The 12,257-nt window shown below is 36.9% G+C and overlaps 1 protein-coding gene across 10 annotated transcripts in view; it reads left to right on the top strand.

Moving 5' to 3' along the window:
* NAA16 (N-alpha-acetyltransferase 16, NatA auxiliary subunit) overlaps positions 1 to 12,257 on the top strand; it is a 68,583-nt gene that overhangs the window by 1,672 nt on the left and 54,654 nt on the right. For 6 of the 10 annotated variants that reach the window (XR_005017168.1, XR_005017169.1, XM_036831274.1 and 3 more), the window contains exons 2-5: positions 2,216 to 2,300; positions 4,209 to 4,313; positions 5,755 to 5,912; positions 8,721 to 8,855. The exons of 1 other annotated variant lie outside the window; for it this stretch is intronic. Coding sequence is in view for 6 of the 9 variants with exons in the window: in XM_036831274.1 (XP_036687169.1) it covers positions 2,216 to 2,300; positions 4,209 to 4,313; positions 5,755 to 5,912; positions 8,721 to 8,855 (483 nt within the window). In the remaining 3 variants the exon portion in view is untranslated. Of the gene's footprint in view, positions 1 to 2,215; positions 2,301 to 4,208; positions 4,314 to 4,339; positions 5,185 to 5,754; positions 5,913 to 8,720; positions 8,856 to 12,257 lie in introns of those variants that run through there. 3 more of the 10 variants (XM_036831273.1, XM_036831272.1, XM_036831277.1) reach the window with 3 other exon arrangements.

The raw sequence follows: 12,257 nt of genomic DNA, 5'->3' as shown, positions 1-12,257 counted from the left end.
AAACATTTTTTATCTGGGTATGTAATGTTTATTATAACGTTACATGAATTTAGGAGGATACTGCAAAAGTGAATGATTTGATCGTCTCAAATTGCAGTAAGTGTGGGTAAAGTTTTACTATGACAAATTCCATAGCATACAGAAGTCTATAATAAAATTATTCTTTAAAGTTTGGTTGATGGACCAAAATGCTTTGCCACCAACAGTAATTTTTTAAAAATTATCGTTTTACTGAAACACACCCGTACAAATTCACCAGGGTGCTTATCACACGTTCTGCATGGCTTGTACCTGCCTATCTTATTCCCCAGACTGGCTGTTAGCATAATGTTTTGTTGAATTTTGGAGCTATTGCAGGCCCTCTTTTACAAATGAGACAGTCAAACCCAGGAATGGTAAATGACTAAGTGTCTAAGGTTCTCAGTCTGATTAGTAGCAAAGTTGAAACTAGAGTCTATCTTTTCTACTAAGTAGATATTCCTTACTGAACTTAAGACTTTTCTTTAACCTGAGTACTCGGATACCGGAGATGACTACCTGGGCTTGAATTGTGTCTCTGACACTTACTAGCTGTGTAAACTCAGTAACTGTGCCTCAGTCTCTCCATCTAAAATGTAGATAACGTGTATCTCATAGGCTTTCCTGGTATTTAAGTAAGGAGTAAATGAGAACAGTGCCTGACACATAGTAAGTGCTTCCAATAAGTGTTTACTATTACTGTTATTGGTAGTATGATATTATTACTTCCAGATCACTTGGTAAGGCAGAAAAAAAAAATTTTCTTTTCCTCTTCCCCAGTAGCTCCTTCAGCTTTTTTTTTTTTTTTTTTAATATTTTTGGAATATGTAATATATTCGCATGGTTCAAAATTCAGGTTTTACTATCCTGTTTCCCAACCACTAAGTTCTCTTCCCCATAGGCAATCAAGAAGCCTTAATTTAAAGATTTTTTTCTATGAATACTTTTCTAATTCTCCTCTCCATATCCCACCCCTGTTGGCAAGAATTAATCTCTTCCTCCTCCTTTGCTGGTACTGTTTTGCTTGGAACTTGACTGTATATATTGACTATGTATTGAGCAGTTCTTATTTGTCTAGAACCTGAGGATGCAGCAGTGTTTAAAATAGGCAAGATCCCTGTTCTCAGGAGCTTTACAGTATGGTGGGGAAGATAGACACTAAATAAGTACAAAAATGAGTAAGAATGTCAGGAAATGATAGCGCTGTGTAGAAAATAGAGTAATATGATAGAGTGTTTTGGGGGGTGCTGTAAGAGGCTGGCAGTATTAGATAGACTTGTCAGGTAGATCATATGTAAAACTTGATCGTAAGGAATCAGCCATGGGAAGATGTGGGGAGGAACAACATTTCAGGGGGTGGAAGGAACACAAGTGCAGAGGTCCTGAGGTGGGGATGAGCTTGGCACGTTGAGTACTAAAAAGAAAACCCGTAACCACGTAAGTGAGAGATTGAGTTAAAGATGCTGTGTTCTGATGGTTAATAGCTGTGGAGGGCAGGCGTGATTACTTAGCCTGGCTGGTGGCATTGAGGAATAAAGAGGGTTTATTCCTAAATAAATCTAGTCTAATACAAGTGTAAGAGATTTGCTTACACTTGGATTAGACTACAAGTGATGGAAAGACCATAGTCTTGGAGTCAGAGGAGAGTTTGCAACTAAGCTGAGCCACTTACAAATTAATTTAATGGACTTTTAAGTTTCAGTTTCTCCATCTGTAAGGTGGAGGTCATGACACCTACCTTAAGGAGTTGTTATGAGTTATAGCAAGTTTTGTACAGACACATGTTAGTTGCTCAGTAAATAGCAGTATTTTTTTGTGTGTATGCCTTGGTTCCATTCTTGAAGTAGCAAAGACTTTTAATGCAGTTTCTAGTATTTTTCTGTGTTATCACATATGTTTTTGCTTTTGGATTTTGAATAAAAGAAAGCTGTAGCAGTGTGTTGGTTGACAGTTAAGGTGTTTTTTTCTTTATCTTCTATAAAAGTGAAAATACTCAGATACCAGAATAGTTTGGCAAGGAGTAGGTAACAGAGGTAAACTTCATGTTATAACTGATATGAATTGATACAAAACCTTTCCATCACATATGTTTTAGACCTAATTTTGGATCTTGAATTTAGAATTTATATAATGGAATGAAAAATTGCTACATGTGTATTCATTTTATATAATAATTTTTGTTCATATTTCTTTACAGAAATGTTATGAACAGAAGCAATACAAAAATGGCCTCAAGTTTTGCAAGATGATTCTTTCAAATCCAAAATTTGCTGAACATGGAGGTATTATCTCACCTATGAGAGATTACTTTGGGGAAATCTAATTCTAAAATCAGATGGATAGGATTCCCAACAGTGAAAGAAGAATACTTCCCAGATTCCATGGCCTTGTAGTTCTCTATTAGAGTGCATAAATGTTTAACGTTTTCAGATATGCCTCATATCATTCTTATTCTAGATTACTTCTATTATGCTTAGGTATATTTACAGTCTTTACTTTTAGATGAGAAATGATTGGTTGATATATTGGTGATTGGCATATATACCTGTATTTTTATAGACCTGATTTCATTTGTTACTTTGAATAGAATTTAAGTTTATCCTTTGATTTCTAATGTGTAAAATTAGAACAATATTTGCAACACCAAAGTAGTATTAAGATACAATCAAAGGCATTTTATTTTTTGGTAGATGTATTTTTTATCTATCTGCTAAACTTCATATGTAAATAAGATACTACTGATTTACCATTGTATTATCTTGGGTTGTTTTTCTAGCACTGATGTTAGTAAGTCTGTATTTGCTTGTCTCATCCTTTTTCACTGGTGACCAGTGTTTGGTAAAAGGATGGATCAGCTTAGACATATAAATTATGGTCCTGTAGCAGAGCAAAGCTGATTGGGTTTCTGAATATTAGACTTGAGTAATTATTGAGACCATCTTTTTTTTTTTTTTTTTTTTTTAACTTTTCAGTTTATTTATTTATTTATTTATGGCTGTGTTGGGTCTTCGTTTCTGTGCGAGGGCTTTCTCTAGTTGTGGCAAGTGGGGGCCACTCTTCATCGCGGTGCGCGGGCCTCTCATTATCGTGGCCTCTCTTGTTGCGGAGCACAGCCTCCAGACACGCAGGCTCAGCAACTGTGGCTCACGGGCCCAGTTGCTCCGCGTCACGTGGGATCTTCCCAGACCAGGGCTCGAACCCGAGTCCCCTGCATTGGCAGGCAGACTCTCAACCACTGCGCCACCAGGGAAGCCCGAGACCATCTTTTTGGGAAAAAAGGCTGACCCTACTCAGCTTTCTAATAACACTTAAAACATTCTTTGAAGGCAATGGACAGAAGTAATTTCATAGAATTTTAGAAATTAAAGCTTGTTTTCAAGCTGTTTAGCAGTGGAACCCTTATCCAAATGGGAGCTCGTGGGGAAATTCATTATGTAAAAACAGATAAAATAAGATGTTTGGTCATAGGGGCCTGGACTGCTGGATCACCCGTTCTGAAAACCATAGTCCATAGAGATCAGTTTGAAAACCATCGTTCTTGTCTAAGTCCCTTCTTGTGGATTATTCAGAGAATTATTTCATTCTAAACAATCTTTGATTAACTACCTTCAACATATTCTTGGGTTGCCACTCCCATAGTCCAGTGTCGTGCTTTTCAAATGCAAACTGATGTTAATTAGCCTAAGTGGGATTCGTTGGAATAAACTTGCAGCCAAAAATGAAGTCTGTTCCAATAATGAGTAAGGTGATTTTTAAATTGTGTACATCCCTTTAAGGTAGATTGAATGATTTTGTGGGGTATAAATCAGATGATTTGATTCTTAGTAGGATTGATCTCAGGTGAAAGCTGAGGTCTGTTGCAGTAGATTTAACTCAACAGGACTCAGGACCCTGCTGTGTTACCTTTTTTCAGCAGAATAATCTTAACCACCTTTATAGAGTCTTCAGAAAGGCAGAAAGCATTTTACCAACTCAGTCCCAGCCTGAGGAATTTCAGAAAAGGACTTGGGCTAAGCTTTAAGCACATACATAAATATACTTTTACTTTTTTTATTTGGAGAGAAATTCTTCTAACTATAGGATTAAAAGGATGAATAATGTAAGTATTGGTAGAGCTCAGATATTAAAATAGTGCTAAGAGAATAATTTGAATTTTTCATGTGTAAATAGAGGTTAAAAATATTTTTCAGAGACTTTGGCTATGAAAGGATTAACATTGAACTGTTTAGGAAAAAAAGAAGAGGCGTATGAATTTGTTCGTAAAGGACTTCGTAATGATGTCAAGAGTCATGTCTGTATCCTTTTGCAGTAGTTGAATAGTTTAATTTCATTTATGTATTTTCCATTTATGAGTTTTTTCTAACTCAAATTAAAAAAAAACTTCACTATGAAAAAGTTTAAAACTATATGGAAGAGTGAATGTAGTGAACTTTATGTACCCATTATCAAGTTTCAATAATTATCAACATTTTTAATATTAGTTTCATCTGCTCCCTACTTCTTATTTTTTTGTTTATTGGAGTATTTTAAAGAGAATTACTATGCACTGTATATTTACTGCAGTTGTGCTTAGTGTGAGAGAATAGTAACTAATAATTATATGTGATTTAAAACCCATTTTTTTCCTATACATCCATAAACTGAGTGATACTTTCCTCGTTCCAAATAATGACTTACCTGTATAGTACTTACCTGTATAGTAAAACTTGTGTTCCTTAAAAGTTCCTTAAACTTCCCTTTAGAAATTTTAGGAGAAAAATTCAGAAGCAACTTGATGTAAAATAGATTTTATTTAGTATGAAATATTATATTGATTCTTCAGCTTGGTTTCTGTTGCACAGGGACTTAGCTGTTACTTCACTGCGTACTTATAATCGTATTTTTCATTGACTAGTATCCCAGTTTGTTAAAAAAACAAAAATATTCTTTAGGGATGGATCTTTGAAATTGTTTTAATCTCTGTCTTACGTATTTATATACTTAAAACCTTTTCACATATTACCCTTGTATCTTAATTTTTAACATTTAAATCATCTAGCTATTGGCCAGTATTGAACATCAGTAGTCTTAGTGGTGTTTTTACATATTTAGCTTAGGGTTCTCTCAAAATACTAAATACTTATTTCTTTATCCCAGTGCTTACCCCAGAGCGAAGAGAGAGGGCATGTAAGTATGATAGTCTTTTGGCTCCAAGATATCCTAAGACGACTTTACATTAAATAAAAACTTAATTTTTGTGGTCTTTAATATCACTAGTGAATTAACTGATGGTTACATGTTGTTTTATAATTGATTGAATATATACTTGTTTTAAAAGATAATTGCAATTTTTGTATATATTCTGTTTCCATACATAGGGCTTGAGAATAAGTGAGTGTTGAGGTGCTGGCATAGGAAAGTGAGGGGATGGAGGTAGGCAACGTGAAGAATTTTTACCAATAATTTTCTCAGGTTACTTAAAAATATATTATGGAAAATTTCAGACATGTACAAAAATAGAATAGAATAATGCACCGCTATCTGCCTATCACCTAGCTTCAATAATTTAACAGTTGTCAATCAAGGCTGATCTGGTTTCATATTTTATCACCTGCTTACTTTCCCTCTCCCTCTGATGCCAGATCATTCTGAAGTAAATCCCAAACAAAATACCATTTTGTTAAGGTAAGCTTTCTATTAGACATGTAGCATAGTGTATTCTAGTATCTGTGAATGTCTGTTTCCTTAACTTAATAGGTTGGCATGTATATGGACTCTTGCAGCGTTCTGATAAGAAGTATGATGAAGCTATTAAGTGTTACCGAAATGCCCTCAAATTAGATAAAGATAATCTGCAAATTTTGAGGGATCTCTCTCTGTTACAGATCCAAATGAGAGACCTTGAAGGTTATCGAGTAAGTACTTTAGTCTTAAATGTACATGTTTTTACAATAGATATAGTTTAAAAGCATGTGAATTCAGAATGAGGTGAACTTAAGACAAGATCGTGTAGACTTGATTGTTCATTACAGTCTGTAGTAGAAGGGAAAAGTCACTTTGGATCTTCCTTCCAATAATAGTAGTGGAACTGCATACTTCTTAAAAAAATTAATTAACTAATTAATTTATTCTTGGCTGCATTGGGTTTTCATTGCTGTGTGCGGGCTTTCTCTAGTTGCGGCGAGCAGGGACTTCTCTTCATTGGCGGTGTGCAGGCTTCTCATTGCGGTGGCTTCTGTTGTTGTGGAGCATGGGTTCTAAGCGCGTGGGCTTCAGTAGTCGTGGTGCGTGGGCTCAGTAGTTGTGGCTCGCGGGCTCTAGAGCGCAGGCTCAGTAGTCGTAGCGCACTGGCTTGGTTGCTCTGCAGCATGTGGGATCTTCCTGGACCAAGGATTGAACCCGTGTCTGCTGAATTGGCAGGCGGATTCTTAACCACTGTGCCACCAGGGAAGTCCCTGGAAGTGCATACTTGATCATCAAAAAAGGATAACTAGTTTATTCATTTTATGGTTTTTTACTTATTTAATTTTTAAAAAATTCTTGGCTGCGTTGGGTCTTCATTGCTCTGTGCGGGCTTTCTCTAGTTGTGGCAAGCGGGGGCTACTGTTTGTTGAGGTGCGCGGGCTTCTCATTGTGGTGGCTTCTCTTGTTGTGGAGCATGGGCTCTAGGCACGTGGGCTCAGTAGTTGCAGCATGCGGGCCCTAGAGCACACGAGCTTCAGTAGTTGTGGCGCACAGGCTCAGTAGTTGTGGGTGGCTCGTGGGCTTAGTTGATCCGTGGCATGTGGGCTCTTCCTGGACCAGGGCTTGAACCCGTGTCCCCTGCATTGGCAGGTGGATTCTTAACCACTGCACCACCAGGGAAGTCCCTCATTTAATGCTTTTTGAAAAGCTAGAATATCACCTATGTGCTAATGCTGTACTATATTCTTTGTGGGCTTGATATTTACAAATTTGGTAAACAGAGCTTTTATAATTAAAATCTAAATGTGGAGATTAATTAGCTTTCTTCATTATGGGTTAGAAAATACAAAATATTGTGAGGATTGCCATAAATGTAGTCCCAGGCCTCTTCACACTGTTATCTTCAACTCTGGGCATCTCCATGTGCTTACTCCACTTAGTTTCCTAAATTCAGTATGTCCAAAATGGAATTATCTTACTTTCTCATGTGAAGGAGGCTACCAACTCTTAACAGTTCTGTTTAGATAAGGCTTTTTTCATTTACTTTTTTACTGTTGTCCTTCTACTGCCATGTAAGTCTTTGCATAGATTTTTGCAGACGTTTCAAGGGTTCTGCTGAGCTTAATAATGGTACCATTCATCACGATTGTGTGATTTTTCTTCATTAGGACTTAGCAGCCTAAGTTTGGTGAGAGTTAAAATCAGTTATCTTTAGAAATTAAGTAAAGAAATTAGTAATGGTGAGAGACTGGTTGCTAGGAGGGGTAGTGAAATAAATGAAGATAAAAGAACTGGTGGTTAGAAGTGAAGGATTCAAGGAACTAGAGGTACTGGTGATGCCCAAGAACAAGGGCAGGAAGGTCACTGAGTGACAGTGTTGGCAGCATAGGAGCTGTAGCCAGAGTGAGTATCTGAATTTATGATTTCTGGGTGGCAGTAAGGTCTAGGGTGTGGTGGTGGAAGTGGGTCCCTGAAGTGGGGTAGAGATCATTGTAGATGAGGAAATCGTGGATCTAAGAAGATAGGTTATTGGATAGGTGATCCACAGTGTTGCATTTGCCCAGAATAATGGCAGAATTTGGTAGAGAGATGAAAACTGAGTCAGACTTTAATGAAGTGGGGGAGTGACAGAGAAGCAACAGTGAAAGTAAGGGTGATACACTGGTAGAGCTTAATGCCATATGCCTAAAAGGAGCAGACATTTACACATGAATGTAGAGGAGTGATATTGTCTAAGTTGTTTTGTTGAAGATATCTTTTTTTTAAAAAGATCTGATCATGGTTCTCCTTGTGGCATGTACCGTGGATGGACGGCACCCATTCCAACAACAGAGTCACAGAAGCTAAACATTACATTTTCAAAACTCATTGCAGCTAGTGTTCTTCATGAGACCGTGTTTGGCCAAGCAAAGTTGCACTTGCCTAAAAGTTGGAGGCAGATACGAGCTATGAGGAGCTGTGTAGGGAGGTTAGATTTTCTGCTGGTCTGAAGGTATCTTGATTCTTCTGGAGCAGCCATGGTGGAATTTCTGGTGTTTTCTCCCTAATGTTGTAGATATTGAACTGTCTTAGAGTAGCAGCAGTGGTGTTTCTGCTAGAAAAGTCCAGTCAGATGTTTGAGTGTTTTCCCTGGCTGTGTCCATCCTATCTCTGGGGCCTATAATAATAATGTACAATATGTTGTGGTTTCATATAACAATATTATAAACAGTAAACTCTAGTTTCATAAAAAGCTATCTTAGTCTCTCTTCTGAGATGTTTAGTTACCAGAAGAAATTCTCATTATATAAAGGTAATTTTATAAGGCAGTCTAAAAACATTGACCCCAAGGACATTACATTACAGGGTATTCTAGAACTTAAGTTTAGATCAGGAACATAAAAAGTATTTCTGTTTTATTTTGGAGTTCAGAGATGTTTGTTCATTGAATTCATTAGAAAGGAATTAAAGGTATTTTTTCTTAAAACTCTGTGATGAATTATATTTTAGAGAAACTTAAGAAAGTGAAAAAAATTTTAAAGGAATTTTTTTTTTTAAAGGAGACGAGATATCAGCTTCTTCAGTTGCGCCCAACACAACGTGCATCCTGGATTGGATATGCTATTGCATACCACTTACTGAAAGATTATGATATGGCACTAAAACTATTGGAAGAATTTAGACAAACTCAGCAAGTAAGAACTGCATTTTAACATTTTCTTCTGCCTTCATAAACTAAAATAGTTAACTTCTATATTGCCTCCACCCCCAAGCATGAATTAGTCTTTCAGACCTATGGAAGAACTTGAAAAATTTTTGAAATAATTGGAAGAAGTTAAAACAAAGAATTCTTTTTTTTTTTTTAATTTATTTATTTATTATTTATGGCTGTGTTGGGTCTTCATTTCTGTGCGAGGGCTTTCTCTAGTTGCGGCAAGTGGGGGCCACTCTTCATCGCGGTGCGCGGGCCTCTCACTATCGTGGCCTCTCTTGTTGCGGAGCACAGGCTCCAGACGCGCAGGCTCAGTAATTGTGGTTCACGGGCCTAGTTGCTCCGCGGCATATGGGATCTTCCCAGACCAGGGCTCGAACCCGTGTCCCCTGCATTGGCAGGCAGATTCTCAACCACTGCGCCACCAGGGAAGCCCAAAACAAAGAATTCTTTATACAAAATAAATAATATAAAGATTTTTGTATACTATAATTTCAGCAATATTCAAATGAATCAAGAAAAGAATACATGAGAATAAAAATAGTTTTGTGACTATGGGAATTATTTCTCTAATATATATTGCTTTATATTTTATATAAATATGTTAATAAATACATTTTAATATGTGTGTAAAATAGAAAAATACAAAAAATATACTGTGTATCACAAGAGAAATTAAAAAGATGTTAACATTTTGCCGTAATTGCTCCAGATTTAATTATTTTTTAAAGAAATGTTACAGAAACAGCTGAAGTCCTCCCACATCCCTCCCTAGAGGTAGCCACTATTCTGAAATTGGTATAGATCATTTCTAGTCATGTTTACATTATGTTTAAGTAAGTCCATGAAAGTTACAAACTATTATTTTGTATATTTAAAATTTTACATTAATGACATGTAGTTTTTAAAATTCAACATTTCTTGAGATATCTATGTTGATACATGTTGACTAGTTTATCCATTTTAAACTGCTGTTTGGTGTTGTTATATAAATAAGCTAAAGTTAATCTACTCTACTTTGTCTGTATTAAAAATTAGTGCTGCAGTGAATATTCTTGTCTGCTGTTTCATTAGCCACATTTGTGAGTTCCTCTTCAGTTTATACCTAAAACTGGAATTGCAGAGTTGTGGCTCTGTGTGTTTAGTTTTACTAATTTGAAGCACCTGTACTAATTTACATGCCCGCTAGCAAGGTTTTATGGTTATTGTTTGCCTATATCCTTACTGACACTTGATGTCAGCTTTATTATTTTTTCCATTCTTCTGGATGTGAAGAAGTTTATCTCATTATTTTTTTTTTTAATTTTTATTTATTTATTTATTTTTTGGCTGTGCCGCATGGCTTGCGGGATCTTAGTTCCCTGACCAGAGATTGAACCTGGGCCCTCAGCAGTGAAAGTTCCAAGTCCTAACCACTGGACCACCAGGGAATTCCCTCATTATTCTTTTAATTTGTGTTTCTTTGACTATTAGTGAGGGATATTGGAATAAGAGATATTATCTGTACTTTTCTTTTGATGTCTGTGTCTGGCCTCATGGCATGAGTTGGGAAGTGTTCCCTCTTTTGAAAGAGTTTGTGATGGATGGTGTTAGTTCTTATGTAAATATTGGTCCATTTCATCTAGGTAATCTAATTTGTTGGCATGCAACTTTTCATAATAGTCCTTTATAATCCTTTTTATTTTTGTAGGGTTTGTGGTAATGTCCCTGCTTTTATTCTCAATTTTAGTAGTCTTCTCTCTTTCTTTCTTGGTCATTCCAGCTAAAGGTTTGTCAATTTTGTAGATCTTGTCAAAGAGCCAACTTGTAGTTTTGTTAAATTTCTCTGTGGGTGTGTTGGTGTATGTATGCTTTAGCACTCAGCCAGGCAGTTTACAACTCTACCTTAGCTTTCGCCTCTTAAGGTGAAAGGTCAGAGTCTCAAGGTCAGCAAGAGGTGAGAGTTTAGGGCTTTCTCAGGTCTTTCTTGAACATATGCGTAACTCTGTACGTGTGTGTGACTTTTCAAAGCCCCTATGGACATCACATTTCCCAGCTTTTACTTTAAGGTTTTTGTTTAGTCTGTTGTTTGCCCTGACTGTTAGCTGTCTTTCAGGCACTGTAAAGGTAAAACACATGCCTGTAATCACTTTTAATAAGCACTTTTGGCCCTTCCCTTCCCCCCAATGCTTTTTTGCTCTGGGCAAGCTCTGAGTTAGGCTTGTACTTGGAGGCTTGCAGTGAACCAACAGATAGGTCAGTTAATTACAGTTCTTTGGGAATGAGGCTTTGAAAGAGCTCCAGCTTTATTGTTCTCACTGGTGGCTGTCAAGCTGCTCTGGGAATACAAGCTTATTTTTCAAGGCTACTGTGTAGCTGGAGAGCACTGGATAGGATTAGGGCAAGTTAAAATGACACAAAACTCACTGGTCTTACCAAGATCTAGCTGTTTTCTTCAATAAATGCTCCCCAGATGTGCTGTAAGCCTTTGGTTAATTTCCAGAGTTCTGAAAAAGGTGAGTCTGACAGTTTTTGCCAGTTCTTCCCTCGCTCTTTTGGAGAGGTGAAGTTTTGGAGTTCTTTCTTGACTCTCCCGGTTTTCCTGACATCATCCTCTTTGGATTTTCCTGATGAAAACTTTTTCTTTTGACACATTACCCTAAAAGCAAGGTACTGTTTTTTTAGAATGATAGCCAAACTAATTTTACCTGCTAGAGTGGTAGACTTTTTTTTCTCTTCATTTATCCAGTAATTCTCGTTGCAGGGTACACATGATAACAGTCCCCTATTCTACCTTTCTGTCCCTGCCTTGCTATCCAGAGTCTAGTTCAGAGAAGACATGGAAAAACACAGCCCGCCATATGATTAAATAATGCACGTTCAACTTTTTATATGTATTTTAGGCATTCTCTATGGTTTTTGCTACAATAGAGCAGTATATAGTTCTTTTATGTCACCTCACCGTCTCTTCCCCATTCTCCTGATAATAGTTGTATGAATATTTCTGGTTCTTTAAGTGTTACCTTTATAACATTAGGGAATATACTTATACTTTTGTGTCTTAAGCCAGCAAATGGCAGGAATTCCTTGTTTTTCATGGCTGAATATTATTCTGTTGTATATATATATCACATCTTTATCCATTCATTTGTTGATGGACACTTAGGTTGTTTCCATATCTTGACTATTGTGAATAATGCTGCAGTGAATATCTCCCCCCGCCCCCCCGCCTTAGCATCCAGTTCTCTGGGACTATCTGCTTTCTTTGAAGAAGAGCTCTTGACTCTTTGAGTGGGATGGATGCCTGGTTACAGGGTAATATTTTAAACAAGGATTTGGCTGCTGAGTTGATGGAAATGGGGTCAGGGTCAGCCTTTCAGTTAATCCTTTAATCTTGAGCCCCATT

Source organism: Balaenoptera musculus, chromosome 18, assembly GCF_009873245.2.
Source record: "Balaenoptera musculus isolate JJ_BM4_2016_0621 chromosome 18, mBalMus1.pri.v3, whole genome shotgun sequence".
Taxonomy (NCBI): domain Eukaryota; kingdom Metazoa; phylum Chordata; class Mammalia; order Artiodactyla; family Balaenopteridae; genus Balaenoptera; species Balaenoptera musculus.
This window is presented reverse-complemented; position numbering and strand designations above follow the sequence as displayed.